Below are 16,507 nucleotides of genomic sequence, written 5' to 3'. Positions count from 1 at the left end.
GGTCCCCCTGAACCCTCCAGAGCCCCCCTTAGCCCACGGTCCCCCCACACCCTCTGGTCCCCATGAATGTCCCCAGGTCCCCTTTGTCCCCCTGCATTCCCTGGGGTCCGTGCATCCCCCAATCCCTGGCATCCCCGGTCCTTGGACCCCTCCAATTCTCCTGCATCCCGGGGTACCCCTCATCCCCCGCCGCTCGGGCACCCCCATCCTCCCGCACCCCTCTCTCATCATCCCCGCGCCGTGCCGGTGCCGGTGCCGGTGCCGGTGCCGGTGCCGGTGCCGGTGCCGGTGCCGGTGCCGGTGCCGGTGCCGGTGCCGGTGCCGGTGGATCTGCGGCAGGCTGCGGCGGCTCCCCCCGCCCCCGGCTCCCCCCGCCCGGCGCACGGCGCGTCACGGCGGGGCCGGCGGCGGCGGCGGTGGCGGTGGGTGCGCTCGGCTCCGCTCCGTTCCGCTCCGCTCCGCGCCCGCCATGGCGGCCCCGGCCCGCCGGCCCCGGGCCCTGCTCGCCCTCGGCCTGGCCCTGCTCGCCTCCGCCGCCGCCGCCACCGACCCCTTCTCGCCGCAGCTGGGAGACACCGGCGGGTGCCGCGGGCAGTGCGGCCGCAGCCTGCAGCGCCGGGCCGCCGCCGTGAGTCCGGGACACCGGGACACCGGGGCTGGGGCGGCACCGGCGGCGGGGGGAGCGCCAGCAGCACAGCGGGTACCGGGAGCACCGGGAGCACCGGGGGCACGGGGGGAACTGGGGGGACTGGGGGAACTGGGGGCATGAGGAGCATCGGGGTCAGTGGGGGCACTGGGGGCACGGGGAGCACCGGTAACACCGGACACAGTGGGAGTACCAGGAGCAGCGGGGACACCATGGGGGACACCAGGGGGACATCAGGGGGACACCACGGGGACACCATGGGGATAGCAGGGGCACCGGCTGGAGGGGACCGGGAGCAGTAGAGGCAACAGGGCCACCAGGAGCAGTGGGGACACCCCTGACGGGCATCTCTGCCAACGCAGCCCCACACTGGGCCACCCCCCCGTGGGAGCAACATGGGGGGCACCGGGGCACCCCCAGTGGTCTCCTCCAGCAGCGTCGGGGTGCCCCCAGCGAGGGAATCCCCAGTGGTTTGGGGTGCCCACAGTGTCACCCATTTACCCCGAGCCCTGCCATTCCCGTGTGGGCTCTGTGTGCCCCCCACACCCCAAATCTGTCCCCCTCCCCCAGAGCAGTGCACCCCCAGCTCCTGCCAGCCCACGCCAGGGCCTGGCTGATGTCAGCAGAGGTGGGGGGACCCTGCACGCCCCCCACGAGGACTTGGCCGCGTTCAAACCCACGGTGGGGCGCAGCCGGGGGGCTGCGGGGCAGCTCTGGAACCCCCAGATTTGGGGTGCCAGCCCTCACCACGGTGCTGGCGCTGCCCGGTGCCCCCCGGCTGGGTGCGGGGCGCCGCGTGGGGGTGTCCGGCTCAGCCAGCGGGCTGAGCCCGGTGCCAGCTCCGCGCTCTCCTCCTCCTCGCCGCAGGATGCTGTTCTCAACGCCTGTTACCGGGGCTGCCGGCTGTTCTCCATCTGTCACTTCGTGGATGCGAGCGCCGAGCTCAACACCACCAGAGCCGAGTGCGAAGCAGGTGAGAGGAGCCGGTGGTCGAGCGGCCCCCGCGCCCCGAACGCCGTCCCGGGGGTCCCCACATCCCACCGGGAGCAGCGCGACACCCGACACCCTCCGGAGCGTCCCGCCCCGCTCAGCCCCGCCACAAGCGGCTGCGGATTGACACGGCCCGGGTGTCAGTGGGGAGGGGGGCGGGGGTCCCGGGCATCGAGCACCCCCGAACCCTGACCTCTCCTCTCTCCCAGCCTGTGCCGAAGCCTACGGCAACGCAGAGGAGCAGTTTGGGTGCGTGACCGGGTGCCGCAAGCAGCTGCCAGAGGTGGAGGAGAGCAGGAAGGAGAAGGTGAAGGAGATGGGGAAGCCCTTCCTCACACAGGAGCTCAGAGCAGTCCCTCCCCTCCCTCGGGATGGGGGAACACCCCACATGTGCAGCCCATCCATCCATCCATCCATCCATCCATCCATCCATCATCCATCCATCATCCATCCATCCATCCATCATCCATCCATCATCCATCCATCCATCATCCATCCATCATCCATCCATCCATCCATCCATCCATCCATCCATCATCCTTCCATCCATCATCCATCCATCCATCATCCTTCCATCCATCATCCATCCATCCATCATCCATCATCCATCATCCATCCATCATCCATCATCCATCCATCATCCATCATTCATCATCCATCCATCCATCCATCCATCCATCCATCCATCCATCCATCATCCATCATCCATCCATCCATCATCCATCATCCATCCATCATCCATCATCCATCATCCATCATCCATCCATCATCCATCATCCATCCATCCATCATCCATCATCCATCCATCCATCCATCATCCATCCATCCATCCATCCATCCATCCATCCATCCATCATCCATCCATCATCCATCCATCATCCATCCATCATCCATCCATCCATCCATCCATCCATCCATCCATCCATCCATCCATCATCCATCCATCCATCCATCCATCCATCCATCATCCATCCATCCATCCATCCATCCATCCATCATCCATCCATCATCCATCCATCCATCATCCATCCATCATCCATCCATCCATCCATCCATCCATCATCCATCCATCCATCATCCATCCATCCATCATCCATCCATCATCCATCCATCATCCATCATCCATCATCCATCCATCCATCATCCATCATCCATCATCCATCATCCATCCATCCATCATCCATCATCCATCCATCATCCATCCATCCATCCAACCATCCATCCATCCATCCATCATCCATTCATCATCCATCATCCATCATCCATCCATCATCCATCATCCATCCATCCATCCATCCATCCATCCATCCCTCCATCCATCCATCCATCCATCCATCCATCCATCCATCCATCCATCCATCATCCATCCATCATCCATCATCCATCATCCATCCATCCATCCATCCATCCATCCATCCATCCATCCATCCATCATCCATCCATCCATCCCTCCATCATCCATCCATCATCCATCATCCATCCATCCATCATCCATCCCTCCATCCATCCATCCATCCATCCATCCATCCATCCATCCATCATCCATCCATCATCCATCCATCATCCATCATCCATCCATCCATCCATCCATCCATCCATCCATCCATCATCCATCCATCCATCATCCCTCCCTCCACGTGGATGGGAGCTCCAGATGTGCCAGGTTGATCCAGGCCACCACCGGCTGCTTTGTCACAAGTGTGAAAATCAGGGAGACCACAGGGAATTCCCAGGCTGAGAGGATCTGACTGGGGATCGTGGCAGATTCCCCCAGCTTTGATTTGTTATCCTTCCCAGCAATTAGCAACGCTTTTCCCTCCTACATTTAATTAATTCAGCTTTTGCCGAATTAATTAAATTAGACTTTGGCCCAAGGAAGAGGCTTTTGGCTTCGTGCATGTGCAGGCAAAGATGAATCCACACCGTAAAAAGAGTGAAAAGCTCCTTTGAACAACCCTCCTTTGCAGCCCGGTTTTAAAACCTTCCCGGTGCCTGATCCCGTTTCCCAGCCCCTCTCCAAGGCCAGGGATGAGTGTCTGGGGGTGACTGGGGGTGACAGGGAGGGCCCTCACCCTTCTCCACCCACCCAAAGCATTTTTCCTCGGGTTCCCAGACGAGCAGGCAAAGCAGATTTAGCATAATAATTAGATACAGAATCTGACCTATTTATTTCCTGTTTGCTGGTTTGACCGTGCAAGGGGCTGTCGGAAAATGTTCGGAGCCAGTGGCAGGGAGCAGCCAAGCGGATTCCAGCAGGGATGCTTTAAAAATAACAAACTGCCGCGACGGCCAAGAATCCAGGGCACCGAGAGGCTGCCAGGAGAGGAACGCCCTCGGCATCGCGGCTGCTCCGCTCCCTTTGTCTCTGGCAGAGGAGGGTGATCCCACCCCAAAGGGACGGTCCTGGGGCTGGGTGATGGCCCCAGAGCTGGGTGGGCACCCCAGGGACCACAGCCCTCGCTTGGTGACCCTCCCGGGACTGGACCGTGGCCCTGGCACATCCCTTTCCATCTCTGGGAGGAGCAGGTTGAGCCCAGACCCGGCTCAGCCCAGCCTCGGGGTGGGACGGTGCCCGCGGGGGTGGGTGACGAGGGGACAGCGCTGATGCGATGTCCTCGCTCCTCTGCAGAGCCCGGAGCTGAAAGCGCCGTCCTTTTCCATCTTGGATTTGGTCTCCACCTTCTGCAACGACATTGTCAGCTCTGCCCAGAGCTTCATCTCCTCCACCTGGACCTTCTACCTGCAGGCAGACGATGGCAAAGTCGTGGTGTTTCAGGTGGGGGCGTCCCTAGGACCCTCTCTGTGGGTGCCCAGAGAGGTGGGGACCCCCTTCCTCACTTCCCTCTCCCTCTTTCCCTGCCGACCCAGTCCCAGCCTGAGATGGAGTATCCAGCACTCGAGGCACTGGAGATCCAGCCAGCCCAGCCGGGATCGGGACCCAGCCCTGGCCTCCCCCAGCCCCACGCAGGTGCCAGGGGGGGTCCGGGCTGCTGGGAGGGGGTCTTGGAGCCTCTGAGCCCTCCTGGCTCCCATCCGAGTTCTCCAGAGCTGAACAAATTTCCCACTCCTCGGGTCTGATCAGCTTCCCACACCCCCAACCATGAGGGTGGGGGGCTCTGTGTGGGGCCCTGCTGGGATCCTCTGAGCCCCCTGAGCGGGCAGAGGGTCCCGGGGGAGAGGGGGCAGGAGGATGGGAGAGGGGAGGGTGCCCCCACATGGGTTCAGCATCGCCTCTTCCCCCCCAGGCCCCCGGGCAAAGGGGGACAAGCCCCCCGTGAAGGAGCCGCGGGGCAAAGGCAAGGCGCACCCCCCGGAGCCCCCGCAGCAGGAGCACGACTTCCTCGGCTGCATGTCCAAGTAGGTGGTCTGGGACCTGCGGGACTCGGCAGAGCGGATCCCCCCCAGCCCCAATTTCCAGCCCGTGCCCTGCCATAAACCCGTCCCTTCTCTTTGGCGGGGGGTGGTGGGGTGCTACAGGCGCTCGGGCCTTCCTCGCTGGATCCTGGCCGCCTGCCTCTTCCTCTCCATCATGGTGATGCTGTGGCTCAGCTGTGCCAGCCTGGTGACCGCTCCCGAGCAGCACGTCAAGACCCAGGTATGGGGTGAGCGCGGCCCCCAGGGACACCCGGCACGGCTGGGGGGACACCCCCGCACCCCGCGTGTCCCCAAACTGGGGGTGAGCGGGTCCTGCACCCCCGTGCTGGGGCTGCACTGTTGTCTCTGCCTTTCTTCCAGCCTCTGAGCATCAACGGGGACAAGGAGTACCTGGAGGACCTGGATGGCCCCGGCACCTTCCCCCTGCCGCCCGTCATCACTGTCACCCTGTGCCCTGCGCACGGCGGGGAGGACGCGGGGCCGCTGCCCCTCAAAGTCGACCTGGACAAGACCATCCTGTAGCTCTCTCTCCCCTTCCCATCACCTCCACCTCCCTCTCAGCATCCCCGTGGCATCGCCCCCGACCCCGCTCCGCTGCCCCTCGGGCTGTCCCCCGCTCCCAGAGGGGAATCTCTGGGTCCGCCCGGCTCCCGCTCTCCTCCCCAGGCACGGCCGCTCCGGACGAGGCTCCAGGAGCCGGGCAGCGGCTCTGCCTGCTCCAGGGATGTGCTGTGAGCTCGCAGAGCCATCAGGGGAGCTGCCAGAGCGGGGAGGCCGGAGGGAGCAGTCCCGGAGCGGGACTCTCTGTCTCCTCCCGCCCGGAGCCGCCGGGGCCCCGCAGCCTCCGGGCACGGCTCCAGCGCTGGGCAGGAGGGAGCCGGCTGCGGTGGGGGATGGAGAGCGTCTGCAGCCTTCTGAGCTTTGGCTCGGCACATCCCCGGCCTCCCACCTTGGGCTGAGCCTCCGAGGCGCCGGCCCCGGCCCTGGGAACTCCCTTCCGCCGGCCGGAGCCGATTGCCTCGGGAGCCGAAACGTGGCGAATGGATTTGGCGTTGGCAGCCGGAGACAGGAGCGGATCCCGCCGCCTCCGTGCCCACACGAGCACCCAGCCAGCTCCTTCCCGGAGCCCTGGAGGGGCCCTGGGATGGCTCCTTCCTCTCCCTGCTCCGCGATGCCCTCGGGGAGCCGGCCCCGGTGCCAACGAGACGCTGGTGGGACCGAGCAGGGGATGAGGCGGCTTTCCCCTGACTTCAAGCTCGGACAGGAGATGGGAGCTGCTGGGACGGCTCCATCCTGGGCTCAGCATCCCTGCCCGACGCTGGGAGCAGCCTGCGGGCTGCGGCTGACGGCAGGACCCGGCCTCTGCGCCCCCGGGCTCAAAGCGGGCGGTGGGACCGAGCACGGCTCCCCTTGGCTCACCCTGGCACAGCCCCCGGCCGTGGAGGTGTCTCCCCGCTCCCCATCTCCCCCTCATTCTCCACCAGCCGATCTCATGCATCGTTTCGTGGTTTGATTTGCACCGGCACGCGGCTCCTCGGCCCCCGGCGCCCCACGGGGACCCCCCGTGCCGGGGGGGGGGGTCGGTCCCGCCACCCCCGTGTCACCTAACACGTCTGTACAGATTAACTTATTACCCCCGACCCCTCCCCTGGGATTTTGGGCTCTGTCCGTGTGCCGGCGGCTCCCGGGGGGCCGTGACGTGGTGGGCCGGGGGGCTCTCATCCCCGTCCCCACCGGTTTTGTGCTGCTCCGTGTCACATTCACCCATCCAACATATCTGGGTTTGGGGAACCGGGTTGGGGGGAGGGAGAGGGGGTCTCGTGTCCGTTTTGGGGTCCACTTTTCGTTGTTGCTTTTCGGCCGCGTGTGAAGCTCGGTGGAATCTGTGATGCTCCATCCCCGGGCAGGAGCTCCGGGGAAAGGACGGCCGTGGATCCCTCGGCTCCAAAGGGCAAACCCAGCCCTGAGCTGCGAGGGGGAATAGAATAAAAGGTTTATACCAGAGCTGGGCCAGTCGGTGCCTTCGTGGGGTGCTGGTTTCAGGATGGGAGCAGGTCTGACCCCCCTCGTGGGGCCGGCAGGAGGGCACGGGGCTGTTCCCCTTCGGGAAAGTGAGCCGGGATGAAACCTCTGGAAAACCCGAGAGAAATCCCTGCTGGGCTGTTGGGTGTGGGACGGAGCAAAACTCCTCTCTGCTGCTGGGTTGAGAGACTGAGACTGAGATGCGGTGGGGAAAGCACCCCAAAAACATCCCCCGAGAGCTGCGAGGAGGGGAAGGCCGGGAGGCAGCGGCGGGGAGGGCTCCACACGGAACGGGTGGGAAATGAGGGCTTTTCCCACCCAAAACCACCCGTGGATGACATTTCCAGGAGGGAAAGTGTCAGTCGGGCCGTGCACACGCGTGTCACACAGCGGAGCGTCCCAGCAGTGTCCCAGCAGTGTCCCAGCAGTGTCACACACCCGAGTCACACAGCAACGTCACATCTGTGTCCCAACAGTGTCCCAGCAGTGTCACATCTGTGTCCCAGCGGTGTCCCAACAGTGTCCCAGCAGTGTCCCAGCAGTGTCCCAGCAGTGTCCCAGCAGTGCCACATCTGTGTCCCAGCAGTGTCACACACCCGAGTCACACACCAGTGTCACATCTGTGTCCCAGCAGTGTCCCAGCAGTGTCACATCTGTGTCCCAGCAGTGTCCCAGCAGTGTCCCAACAGTGTCCCAGCAGTGTCCCAGCAGTGTCACATCTGTGTCCCAGCAGGGTCCCAGCAGTGTCCCAGCAGTGTCACATCTGTGTCCCAGCAGTGTCACACACCCGAGTCACACATCTGTGTCCCAGCAGTGTCCCAGCAGTGTCCCAGCAGTGTCCCAGCAGTGTCACATCTGTGTCCCAGCAGTGTCCCAGCAGTGTCCCAGCAGTGCCACACCCCCGAGTCACACAGCAGTGTCCCAGCAGTGTCCCAGCAGTGCCACACACCCGAGTCACACACCAGTGTCCCAGCAGTGTCCCAGCAGTGTCCCAGCAGTGCCACACACCGCCACACACGCAGCACCAGGAGGGGCTGGCACACCCCACCTTTCCCCGCGGGGTGTTTGTCCTGGCACGGCGCCCGTGCCCGCGGCACAGCCGAGCTGTGGCGGTGCCAGGCACGGCAGGACAGCTCACGCGAGGGGCTGGAGCCTCGTCTGCAGCCCTTCAGAAGCTCAGCGGGGTCCCGAGCTCGGAGCCAGCAGCGCTCGGGGCCCCCGAGGAGCCGCGCCTGGCGCTGCCTGCGCCGCCCGCCTGCCCCGGGATGCGGAGCCAGGGCTGCGGAGGTGCTGGCGATGGATGCCGGAGCGCTTGGCAGCGGCCACGGCCAAAGAAGGATCTCCAAAGGGCTGTCCCCTGCCGTGGGGATGCGATGCCAGCCCCTCACGGGGCACCATGGGGACAGGAGGGGTTTGCCCTACATGGAGAGGAGAGGGATGCGGGTCCCAGCTCGCTGCCCGTGCCGGAGGATGCTCCGGGCAGCCTCGGCTGTCTGGGGCTGGCATGGGAGGCACAGTGGGTGCTGTGGATTCATTTCCCAGCCCTCAGCGGGATTTGGGGGCTTGCACGGCGTCCTCAGCAGTGCCGCGGGGTGGGCAGAGGGGTGGCAGGGCAGGAGAGGAGGGAAGGGCTGAGAGATGGAGCCCAGCACGGAGCAGCTTTTGAGGTGGGCACAATCTGATGACTCGGGGACAAGAACCCCCTGGCAAGGCCCAGGTCACACCGAGTGCCCCTCAGAGGGCAGGGACACCCTCAGGGAGTGTTTTTCTGCACAACTTTCACTGGGCTGGTGCCGGGGGAGGTGGGAAGGCCCCAGATCGGTGCAGACAGCTGGCAAACCCTGCCCGGGGCGGGCAGCGGCTCCGAGTGTCCCCTCCTGCCATGGGAGCCGGGCTGCAGACCGTGGACAAGCTCCTCGTCTTTAAACTGGAGTCAGATTCCTCCCTGCTGGCTCGGGGTGCAGCAAACCGTGCCCAGGAGCAGGTGAGGAGGGACCCCACTCTAACAAGAAGGAGACGCATGAAATTCGCTGGTTCCACTCCCCCCAGCAGGCAGCCGGGGCTTTTTCCACCCGACGCCTTTTCCTTCTCGCTGCCGCTTTTGTTTGCTCACAGGGGAAGGAGAATTCGTGGTGTGTGGCCCCATCGGGCAAAGCGGGCTGTGGTGGGGTCACCCCGAGCCTGTGGTGGTGGTGAGGCCATGGGGTCACCCGGAGCCCACGGTGGTGGTGAGACCATGGGGTCACCCTGAGCCCCCAGTGGTGGTGAGGCCATGGGGTCACCCGGAGCCCACGGTGGTGGTGAGACCATGGGGTCACCCTGAGCCCCCAGTGGTGGTGAGGCCATGGGGTCACCCTGAGCCCACGGTGGTGGTGAGGCCATGGGGTCACCCTGAGCCCCCAGTGGTGGTGAGGCCATGGGGTCACCCTGAGCCCCCAGTGGTGGTGAGGCCATGGGGGGACCCTGAGCCCACGGTGGTGGTGAGGCCATGGGGTCACCCTGAGCCCCCAGTGGTGGTGAGGTCATGGGGTCACTCTGAGCCCCCAGTGGTGGTGAGGCCATGGGGGGACCCTGAGCCCACGGTGGTGGTGAGACCATGGGGGGACCCTGAGCCCACGGTGGTGGTGAGACCATGGGGTCACCCTGAGCCCACGGTGGTGGTGAGGCCATGGGGTCACTCTGAGCCCACGGTGGTGGTGAGGCCATGGGGTCACCCTGAGCCCACGGTGGTGGTGAGGCCATGGGGTCACCCTGAGCCTGCAGTGGTGGTGAGGCCATGGGGGGACCCTGAGCCCACGGTGGGTCACGTCCTTGGGGTGAGCGTTTGTGCACCCACATTCACATCTGTGTGTCTGTCCTGATGTCCTCATGTCTGTCCTGATGTCCTTGTGTCCATCCTCATGTCCTTATGTCTGTTCTCATCTCCATCCTCATGTCCTCGTGTCCATCCTCATGCCCCTGTGTCCATCCTCATGTCCTTGTGTCTGTCCTGATGTCCTTGTGTGTGTCCTCATGTCCTTGTGTCTGTCTTTGTGTCCTTGTGTCTGTCCTCATGTCCTTGTGTGTGTTCTCATGTCTGTCCTGATGTCCTCGTGTCCATCCTCATGTCCTCATGTCCGTCCTTATGTCCTCATGTCCATGTCCACACGTGTCCCTGTGTCTGCCTTCATGTCCTTGTGTCTGTTCTCATGTCCTTTTGTCCATCCTCATGTCCTCGTGTCCATCCTCACATCCTCGTGTCCATCCTCACATCCTCATGCTCATCCTGATGTCCTTGTGTCCACACTCACCTTTGTGCCCTCGTGTCACCTCCGTGTGTCCACACGTCCAGCCACAGCTCCACCACTAATCCCAGATGGTTCTGCAGCCAGAAGCGGCCTCAAACAATGGGAAAAATCCAGCAAGTTTCCCCCCAGAGTTCCACCACAGACCCCTGTGGCATCTCCCCCCCCGGCTGTGGCTCGGTCTCCGTGCCAGCCGTGGCTGCTGAGGGTTGTGGGGGTCTCACCAGCTGTAATCAGGATCAACACCCCCCTGGCTGCTCTTGGTGGCTGTGTTGGGCTGCTGTTGTGCCCTCCAGAAAATCTCAGCTGCTGGGAGCTGGCCTGGCTCCACCAGGCTCACACAATGCCTGGAGGAGCTGGGCCAGGCACGGATTTCCCTCCCCTCCTGCCATCTGCTCCCGACCGTGCCTTTTGCCGTATTTCTCACCCCAATCCCCTCAGCAGCACTTGTATCCTCGTCCCGGAGCCCTGGGCCTGTTCCTCCAGGATGTCTCTGCTCGGGAAGAGCACCTGGGACGCCTCAGAGGGCAGAAACCCCAGGACTGGGTCAGAGGGAGGAGAAGGACTCTGCCAAGTCCACGTGCCAATCCCTCTTTTGAGGATTTGGACCCTTCCCACTCACACCCCAGGGAGATGCTGCAGGACACCAAGAGGGAGCAGGAAGGAGGTGATGATCCTCATTCTTCCATGAGAATCCCCAGGCTGGGTGGAACAGCGGGTTTGGGGCTCCTGGAGGTGATGGAAGCAGAGCCTGGGCTCCTCTCTCAGCTGGGAAAGGATATTTTCCAGCAGCTCCAGCAGCCTCTCCCTGCTCCTGGCCCAGCTCCTGCCAGAACAAAGCTGCCATCCTGAATTCCTGACCAACACTCAGAGCTCTAAACTCACTTTTAACCCCAATGGAGATAAATCCCCATGCAGGGATGGAGCGAGGCTGAGGAGGTGAGATGGGGAGCTGGACAAGGGCTCAAAGCACCTTCCTGACCCTGCATGTGGAGCTGAGCCCTTCCCCTCACAAATCCTCCTTTGAATCGTGCCTGGAGCCACCACAAAGCCCACCTGGCCTTCAAAGATGGAAACCCCAGGGTGCTGCTGGAGCTGGGCAGGGCAGCACCACGCCAGGGACGGCAAAACACATCCATGGCTTTCCTCTGCCAGTCCTGCCCCACCGAGCCGGAGCCACGGGTGATTCAACAACAACACAACCAAAGGAAAAACAATCTCCTCGTGCTAATGGGATTGGTTCTGTCCCTACCACGCACATTCCAGCCCGGCTCGAGGGACCGCTCGGGGGGAAGGGGGGAGGATAATGAAGCCAAATTATTCCTCCGTCTTCAAATGTCAGAGTTGAGCGCGGTGCCGCTGGCCGGGCCTGGCGCAGCTGCTGGGCCCTGGCGCTGCCGTGGGGAAGGGGAGCAGCCCCGGAGAGCAGGCAGTGACAGGCGTTTTCCATTCCCTGGCCTTCCTTGCTTCTTGGAACGCCTCGGAACGCCGGGCCCCGCTGGCCGGGCCGCGAGGGGCTTCGCTTCCCCGCGCGGTCCTTCTGTGTTCTCCTGCCAGGTGAGGAGCGCAGCCAAGCTGGGCTGGGGGCTGGGGTGGGATGGGGTGGCTGGGAACCAGATGGGTTCCTGATGGGTTTGGGTGGGGCTGAGGCACCTGTTCCCCTCTGGAGGCATCCCTGGTTTTGGGGGATGTCATTGAAACCATCCCTGGTTTTTGGGGGATGTCACTGGAGCCATCCCTGGTTTCAGGAGGTGACACTGGAGCCACCCCTGGTTTCAGGAGGTGACACTGGAGCCACCCCTGGTTTCAGGAGGTGACACTGGAGCCATCCCTCGTTTTGGGGGTGACACTGGAGTCACCCCTGGTTTCAGGAGGTGACACTGGAGCCACCCCTGGTTTTGGGGAGTGACACTGGAGCCATCCCTGGTTTTGGGGAGTGACACTGGAGCCACCCCTGGTTTCAGGATGTGCTGGACACAGAGGGGCTCTGTGGGATCCTGGCCTCCCCCTGGTGCCAGCTGGCTCTGGGAATGGCCAACGCCGCCAGCTGAGTGCGAGCCAGCTCCTGAGGGAGTCAGCTCTCCAAGAGGGAGTGGAAGGAGCCCAAAATTCCTGCAGGAAGGTGTTGATCCTTCCCCCAGGCCAGACCCAGTGTGGCTCCGTGTCCTGCTCATTCCTGCTCCTCCGTTTGCTGACCAGCACAGGGCACAGCATTCCCACACCCGGTGTTTTATCCCCGCCGGATAACGCTGCTCCGTGGGGTGAGGGACGCTGCCTGGAGCTGGGAATCCAGCTGGAGAGCCAGGCTGGCTCCATCCTGGCACGGAAGGGATGAAGGGATGCTGCTCTCCTGGTGTTTTGTGCCAGAGCTGAGCTGGTTGAGTTGGATTGCCTCTGGAATTGGGGAATTTGGGACCTGTGGGGTTTGGCTGCATCCCAGGAGGAGCAGAGGGACTCGGGGATCCCACTTCCCTGAGGTTCCCACATCCTTGGGTTGGAGATCTCCAGCGTGGAATTCCCAGCTGTGGGACCTGCTGGTGGTGGTGCTGCAGGGGGAAGGAGAGGATGAAGAGCAGATCAAACATCTCCATCCAAAGGGATAAAAGGCAGGGAGAAAGGTTGGAGCATCCCCCAGAGCCCAGCCCGTGCTCCCGACCTTCCCCGGGCTGGGATTACACAGGGATTAGCAGGGAGCAGCAGAGCAGAAATCCCGGGGGAATAACAGCAGGGAGAAACGCTGGCACCGAGAAACCCCACCACACCCTCCAGGCTGGCCGGGATTTCACCCAGGAACAGCCAGGGAGGTCATGGCAACCTCCTCCCCAACCAGGGAAAATAAAACAGCCAAAAATGTAACAAGAATTGGGGAAAAAAACCCAAAAAAACAACCCATGTGCTGGGAAAAATCTAAAAAAATTGGAAAAAACCTCCCCTGGATGCTGGTGCTGGGAGCTGCGAGGAATTCCTGCTCCTGAGGAGGATGAAATGAGGAGGTCTGAGGGAAAGGCAGCGCTGCCAGCTCATGATTTTGTCATTACTCTCCCAGTGTTGGCTGTGGATTTTAAAGCCCAGCTGTGGGAGCCGTGGGATACACAAGAGCTTGGCTTGCAGCAAAAGGTACACGGAGAGACCTCATGTTTTGCAAGGGGAAAAACCAAAAAAAAAACCCAAAAAAAAAAGGTGAAAATATGACTCAAATAGATCCCAAAGCCTTGAAATCAAGATCAGAAAGGAGAAGAATGTAAATAGTTTGGAGTTTATTCTTTTTTTTTTTTAATATTTTTTTTTTAACCCAGTCCAGTTCGAGTTGGGATTTTCCAGGCAGAGTCTCCACAGTAGGAATTCCAGGCCTGCCTGGATATACTGAGTGCAGGGGATAAATATATTACAGTTGTGTGAGTTGCTCAGATTGCTGTGCTAACACTGGTCATAAAATTCACCTTAGATATAAGGCAGGCTGCTCGGGGAAGGGGGCTAAGTGCACTCAACAAATAATGAAGAGAAATAAAAATAAATATCAAATGGCCCATAAAATCAAACAATAATGGTAACTAAAAAGTTCCTGGATTTGCTGCCAGAGGTAAAATCCCATCAGCAATATGAAATAACAAGAAATACCCCCCTCGGTTCCTCCTCCACATGACACGAGTCAGCACGCCTGGTCACCAGAGTCGTTACAGAATTCATCTTCCTTCCAGGGGTCTTATAAATGCATTTTTCCTGCTTTTGAGAGACCTTCTGGGGTTCAGTTTAACTGGGATCTGGGGAACATGTGAAAGGCATTTACAGCATCCAGCCTGGCCCTGTTTTCCTGCAGAGGTGTAGCGCTGCCGGCTCCCACGGCTGCCCCACCTGGGATGGAGAGGACCACAGCTCTTCGTGGCACGGAAATTGCTGCACTTGGGATGTCGGGGAGCACCTGAAAATAACGGGGGGAGAGAGTTTGTTTGAAATCTTTCACAGATCAGGGCGTGCTGATGGGGTGAGGAGCAGCTGAGGGAGCTGGGAAGGGGCTCAGGAGGAGAAAAGGAGGCTCAGGGGGAATTTTGGGCAGGAGGGGACAGCCAGGAGGGTCAGGCTCTGCCCCCAGGGGACACCAGGACAAGAAGGAACGGCCTCAGGGGAGGCTCAGGGTGGATTTTGGGAACATTTCCCCATGGAAAAGGTGGTCAGGCTTTGGCAGGGGCTGCCCAGGGAGGTTTGGAGTCCCCACCCCTGGAGGTGTCCGAGGAGCTTGTGGATGTGACACTCTGGGGACAAGGTGGGCACCGGGCACAGCCTGGACTCGCTGCTCTCAGGGGTCTTTTCCAACCCAAATAACTCGGTGATTCCACGAAGTGACCCCAGAGAAAGGGGAAGGTGTCCAATGAAGCCGAGCTGGAAGCAGGACAAGCATGAGGCGTTGGGAAGGAGGGGCAGGAGCCCTCCCCAAACACCACCACAACAAAAAAATCACCCCTGGAGAGGGGGCAGAGCTGGCTGGGAGCTCCTGCAGCTCCAAATTCCAGAAGGGGCAGGGGATGGAACAGCAGGAGGGTCCATCCGTGGCCTCTTCCCTCGCTGACATCTCCTGTGTGCGTCCCCGAGGTCCCGGCCGGGGTCTCCGTGTGCTGCAGCAACACAAAACAGCGAATTAATAAGAACTGCTTCCCTTTCTCCCCAAGGTTTTGCCAGGCTTAATTAATGAACGTCTGTAAAACGCATTTGGAGCTGGGAATGAAATGTGCTGTGGAAATGCCAAATATTTTTAATGCTCCAGCAGATTTAGGGGGTTTAAATAAGAAAAATACACAGCTTTTCCTCTTCGAAACAGATTGCTCTCCTTGAAGCACAGAGCTCCAGAACATGAAGTTTTCATCAGGCTGACTTGAAAGGGAGTTTTCACGGCTTTCCAAGCGCGTTTATTCTCATGTACGAATCCCCCCCTTTCCCTTGTACAGATGTGGACACCGAGCATGGGAAATCAAAGAAATCTACCCCCGGCCGTTGGCAGGGCCAGCGCTAGGAATGATTTCCTGATTCCCACTGCTGACTGGAATGCCCCCTGGAGCAGATGCGAGCCGGCTTTAGGAATTACACGGAGCCCGCGTGGCCTCGGTGGCTCTGGGGAGGGCTCTGATGCCGACCATGTGTGGGGACCCGCTCGGAGCTCCGGTGACAGGACGGCACCCTCTGGAGGGGACTGCTGCTCCTGCACCGGCCGCTTTGGGACAAAAGTCCTGCTCCGGGACAGCTGGCCTGGCAGCAGGGTTTGTCCCCAGCAGGGCTGTGACCGCAGTCCTGGCTGGCTGCACACGCGGTGGGGCCGGCAGGGGACAGTGAGTGACCACAGTGAGTGACCCACAGGGGACAGTGAGTGACCCACAGGGGACAGTGAGTGACCCGCAGGGGACAGTGAGTGACCACAGGTGACAGTGAGTGACCCGCAGGGGACAGTGAGTGACCCGCAGGGGACAGTGATCCTCAAGTGACAGTAATGCTCTGGTGATGGTGAGGTTCAGGTGACAGTGAGTGACCCGCAGGTGACAGTGATGCTCAGGTGACAGTGAGTGACCCACAGGTGACAGTGATGCTCAGGTGACAGTGAGTGACCCGCAGGTGGAATCCCGAGGGAAGTGCTGGGATTTCCAGGGCAGGCTGCAGCAAAGGCTGGAAGGTCCCCGTGGGGAGGTGACAGTCCCCAATCCCCCGGTCCCATGGGGAGGTGACAGTCCCCAATCCCCCGGTCCCCGTGGGGAGGTGACAGTCCCCAATCCCCCGGTCCCATGGGGAGGTGACAGTCCCCAATCCCCCGGTCCCCGTGGGGAGGTGACAGTCCCCAATCCCCCGGTCCCATGGGGAGGTGACAGTCCCCAATCCCCCGGTCCCCGTGGGGAGGTGACAGTCCCCGCTCCCATGGGGAGGTGACAGTCCCCAGTCCCCCGCTCCCATGGGGAGGTGACAGTCCCCAATCCCCCGGTCCCGGTGGGGAGGTGACAGTCCCCGCTCCCATGGGGAGGTGACAGTCCCCAGTCCCCCGCTCCCATGGGGAGGTGACAGCTCCCGGTCCCGGTGGGGAGGTGACAGTCCCCGCTCCCATGGGGAGGTGACAGTCCCCAATCCCCCGCTCCCATGGGGAGGTGACAGTCCCCGCTCCCGTGGGGAGGTGACAGTCCCCGCTCCCATGGGGAGGTGACAGTCCCCAGTCCCC

At 61.7% G+C, this 16,507-nt stretch overlaps 1 protein-coding gene across 2 annotated transcripts; it reads left to right on the top strand.

The window, feature by feature from the left end:
- The first annotated feature begins 399 nt into the window (after positions 1-399).
- TMEM59L (transmembrane protein 59 like) lies at positions 400-7,015 on the top strand. 2 transcript variants are annotated; one of them, XM_086862960.1, is made up of 8 exons: positions 400-628; positions 1,514-1,619; positions 1,846-1,943; positions 4,266-4,412; positions 4,505-4,604; positions 4,882-4,993; positions 5,114-5,231; positions 5,372-7,015. In XM_086862960.1, exons 1-8 carry the CDS (start codon positions 470-472, stop codon positions 5,531-5,533), a joined length of 1,002 nt encoding a protein of 333 aa, XP_086719086.1. In that variant the 5' UTR covers positions 400-469; the 3' UTR covers positions 5,534-7,015. The 2 variants fall into 2 exon arrangements, with proteins under 2 accessions (XP_086719086.1, XP_086719085.1); XM_086862959.1 differs by having other exon boundaries at positions 408-700.
- The last annotated feature ends 9,492 nt before the right edge of the window (positions 7,016-16,507 follow it).

Source organism: Cyanistes caeruleus, chromosome 25, assembly GCF_971803275.1.
Source record: "Cyanistes caeruleus chromosome 25, bCyaCae1.hap1.1, whole genome shotgun sequence".
NCBI classification, from domain to species: Eukaryota; Metazoa; Chordata; class Aves; order Passeriformes; family Paridae; genus Cyanistes; species Cyanistes caeruleus.
This window is presented reverse-complemented; position numbering and strand designations above follow the sequence as displayed.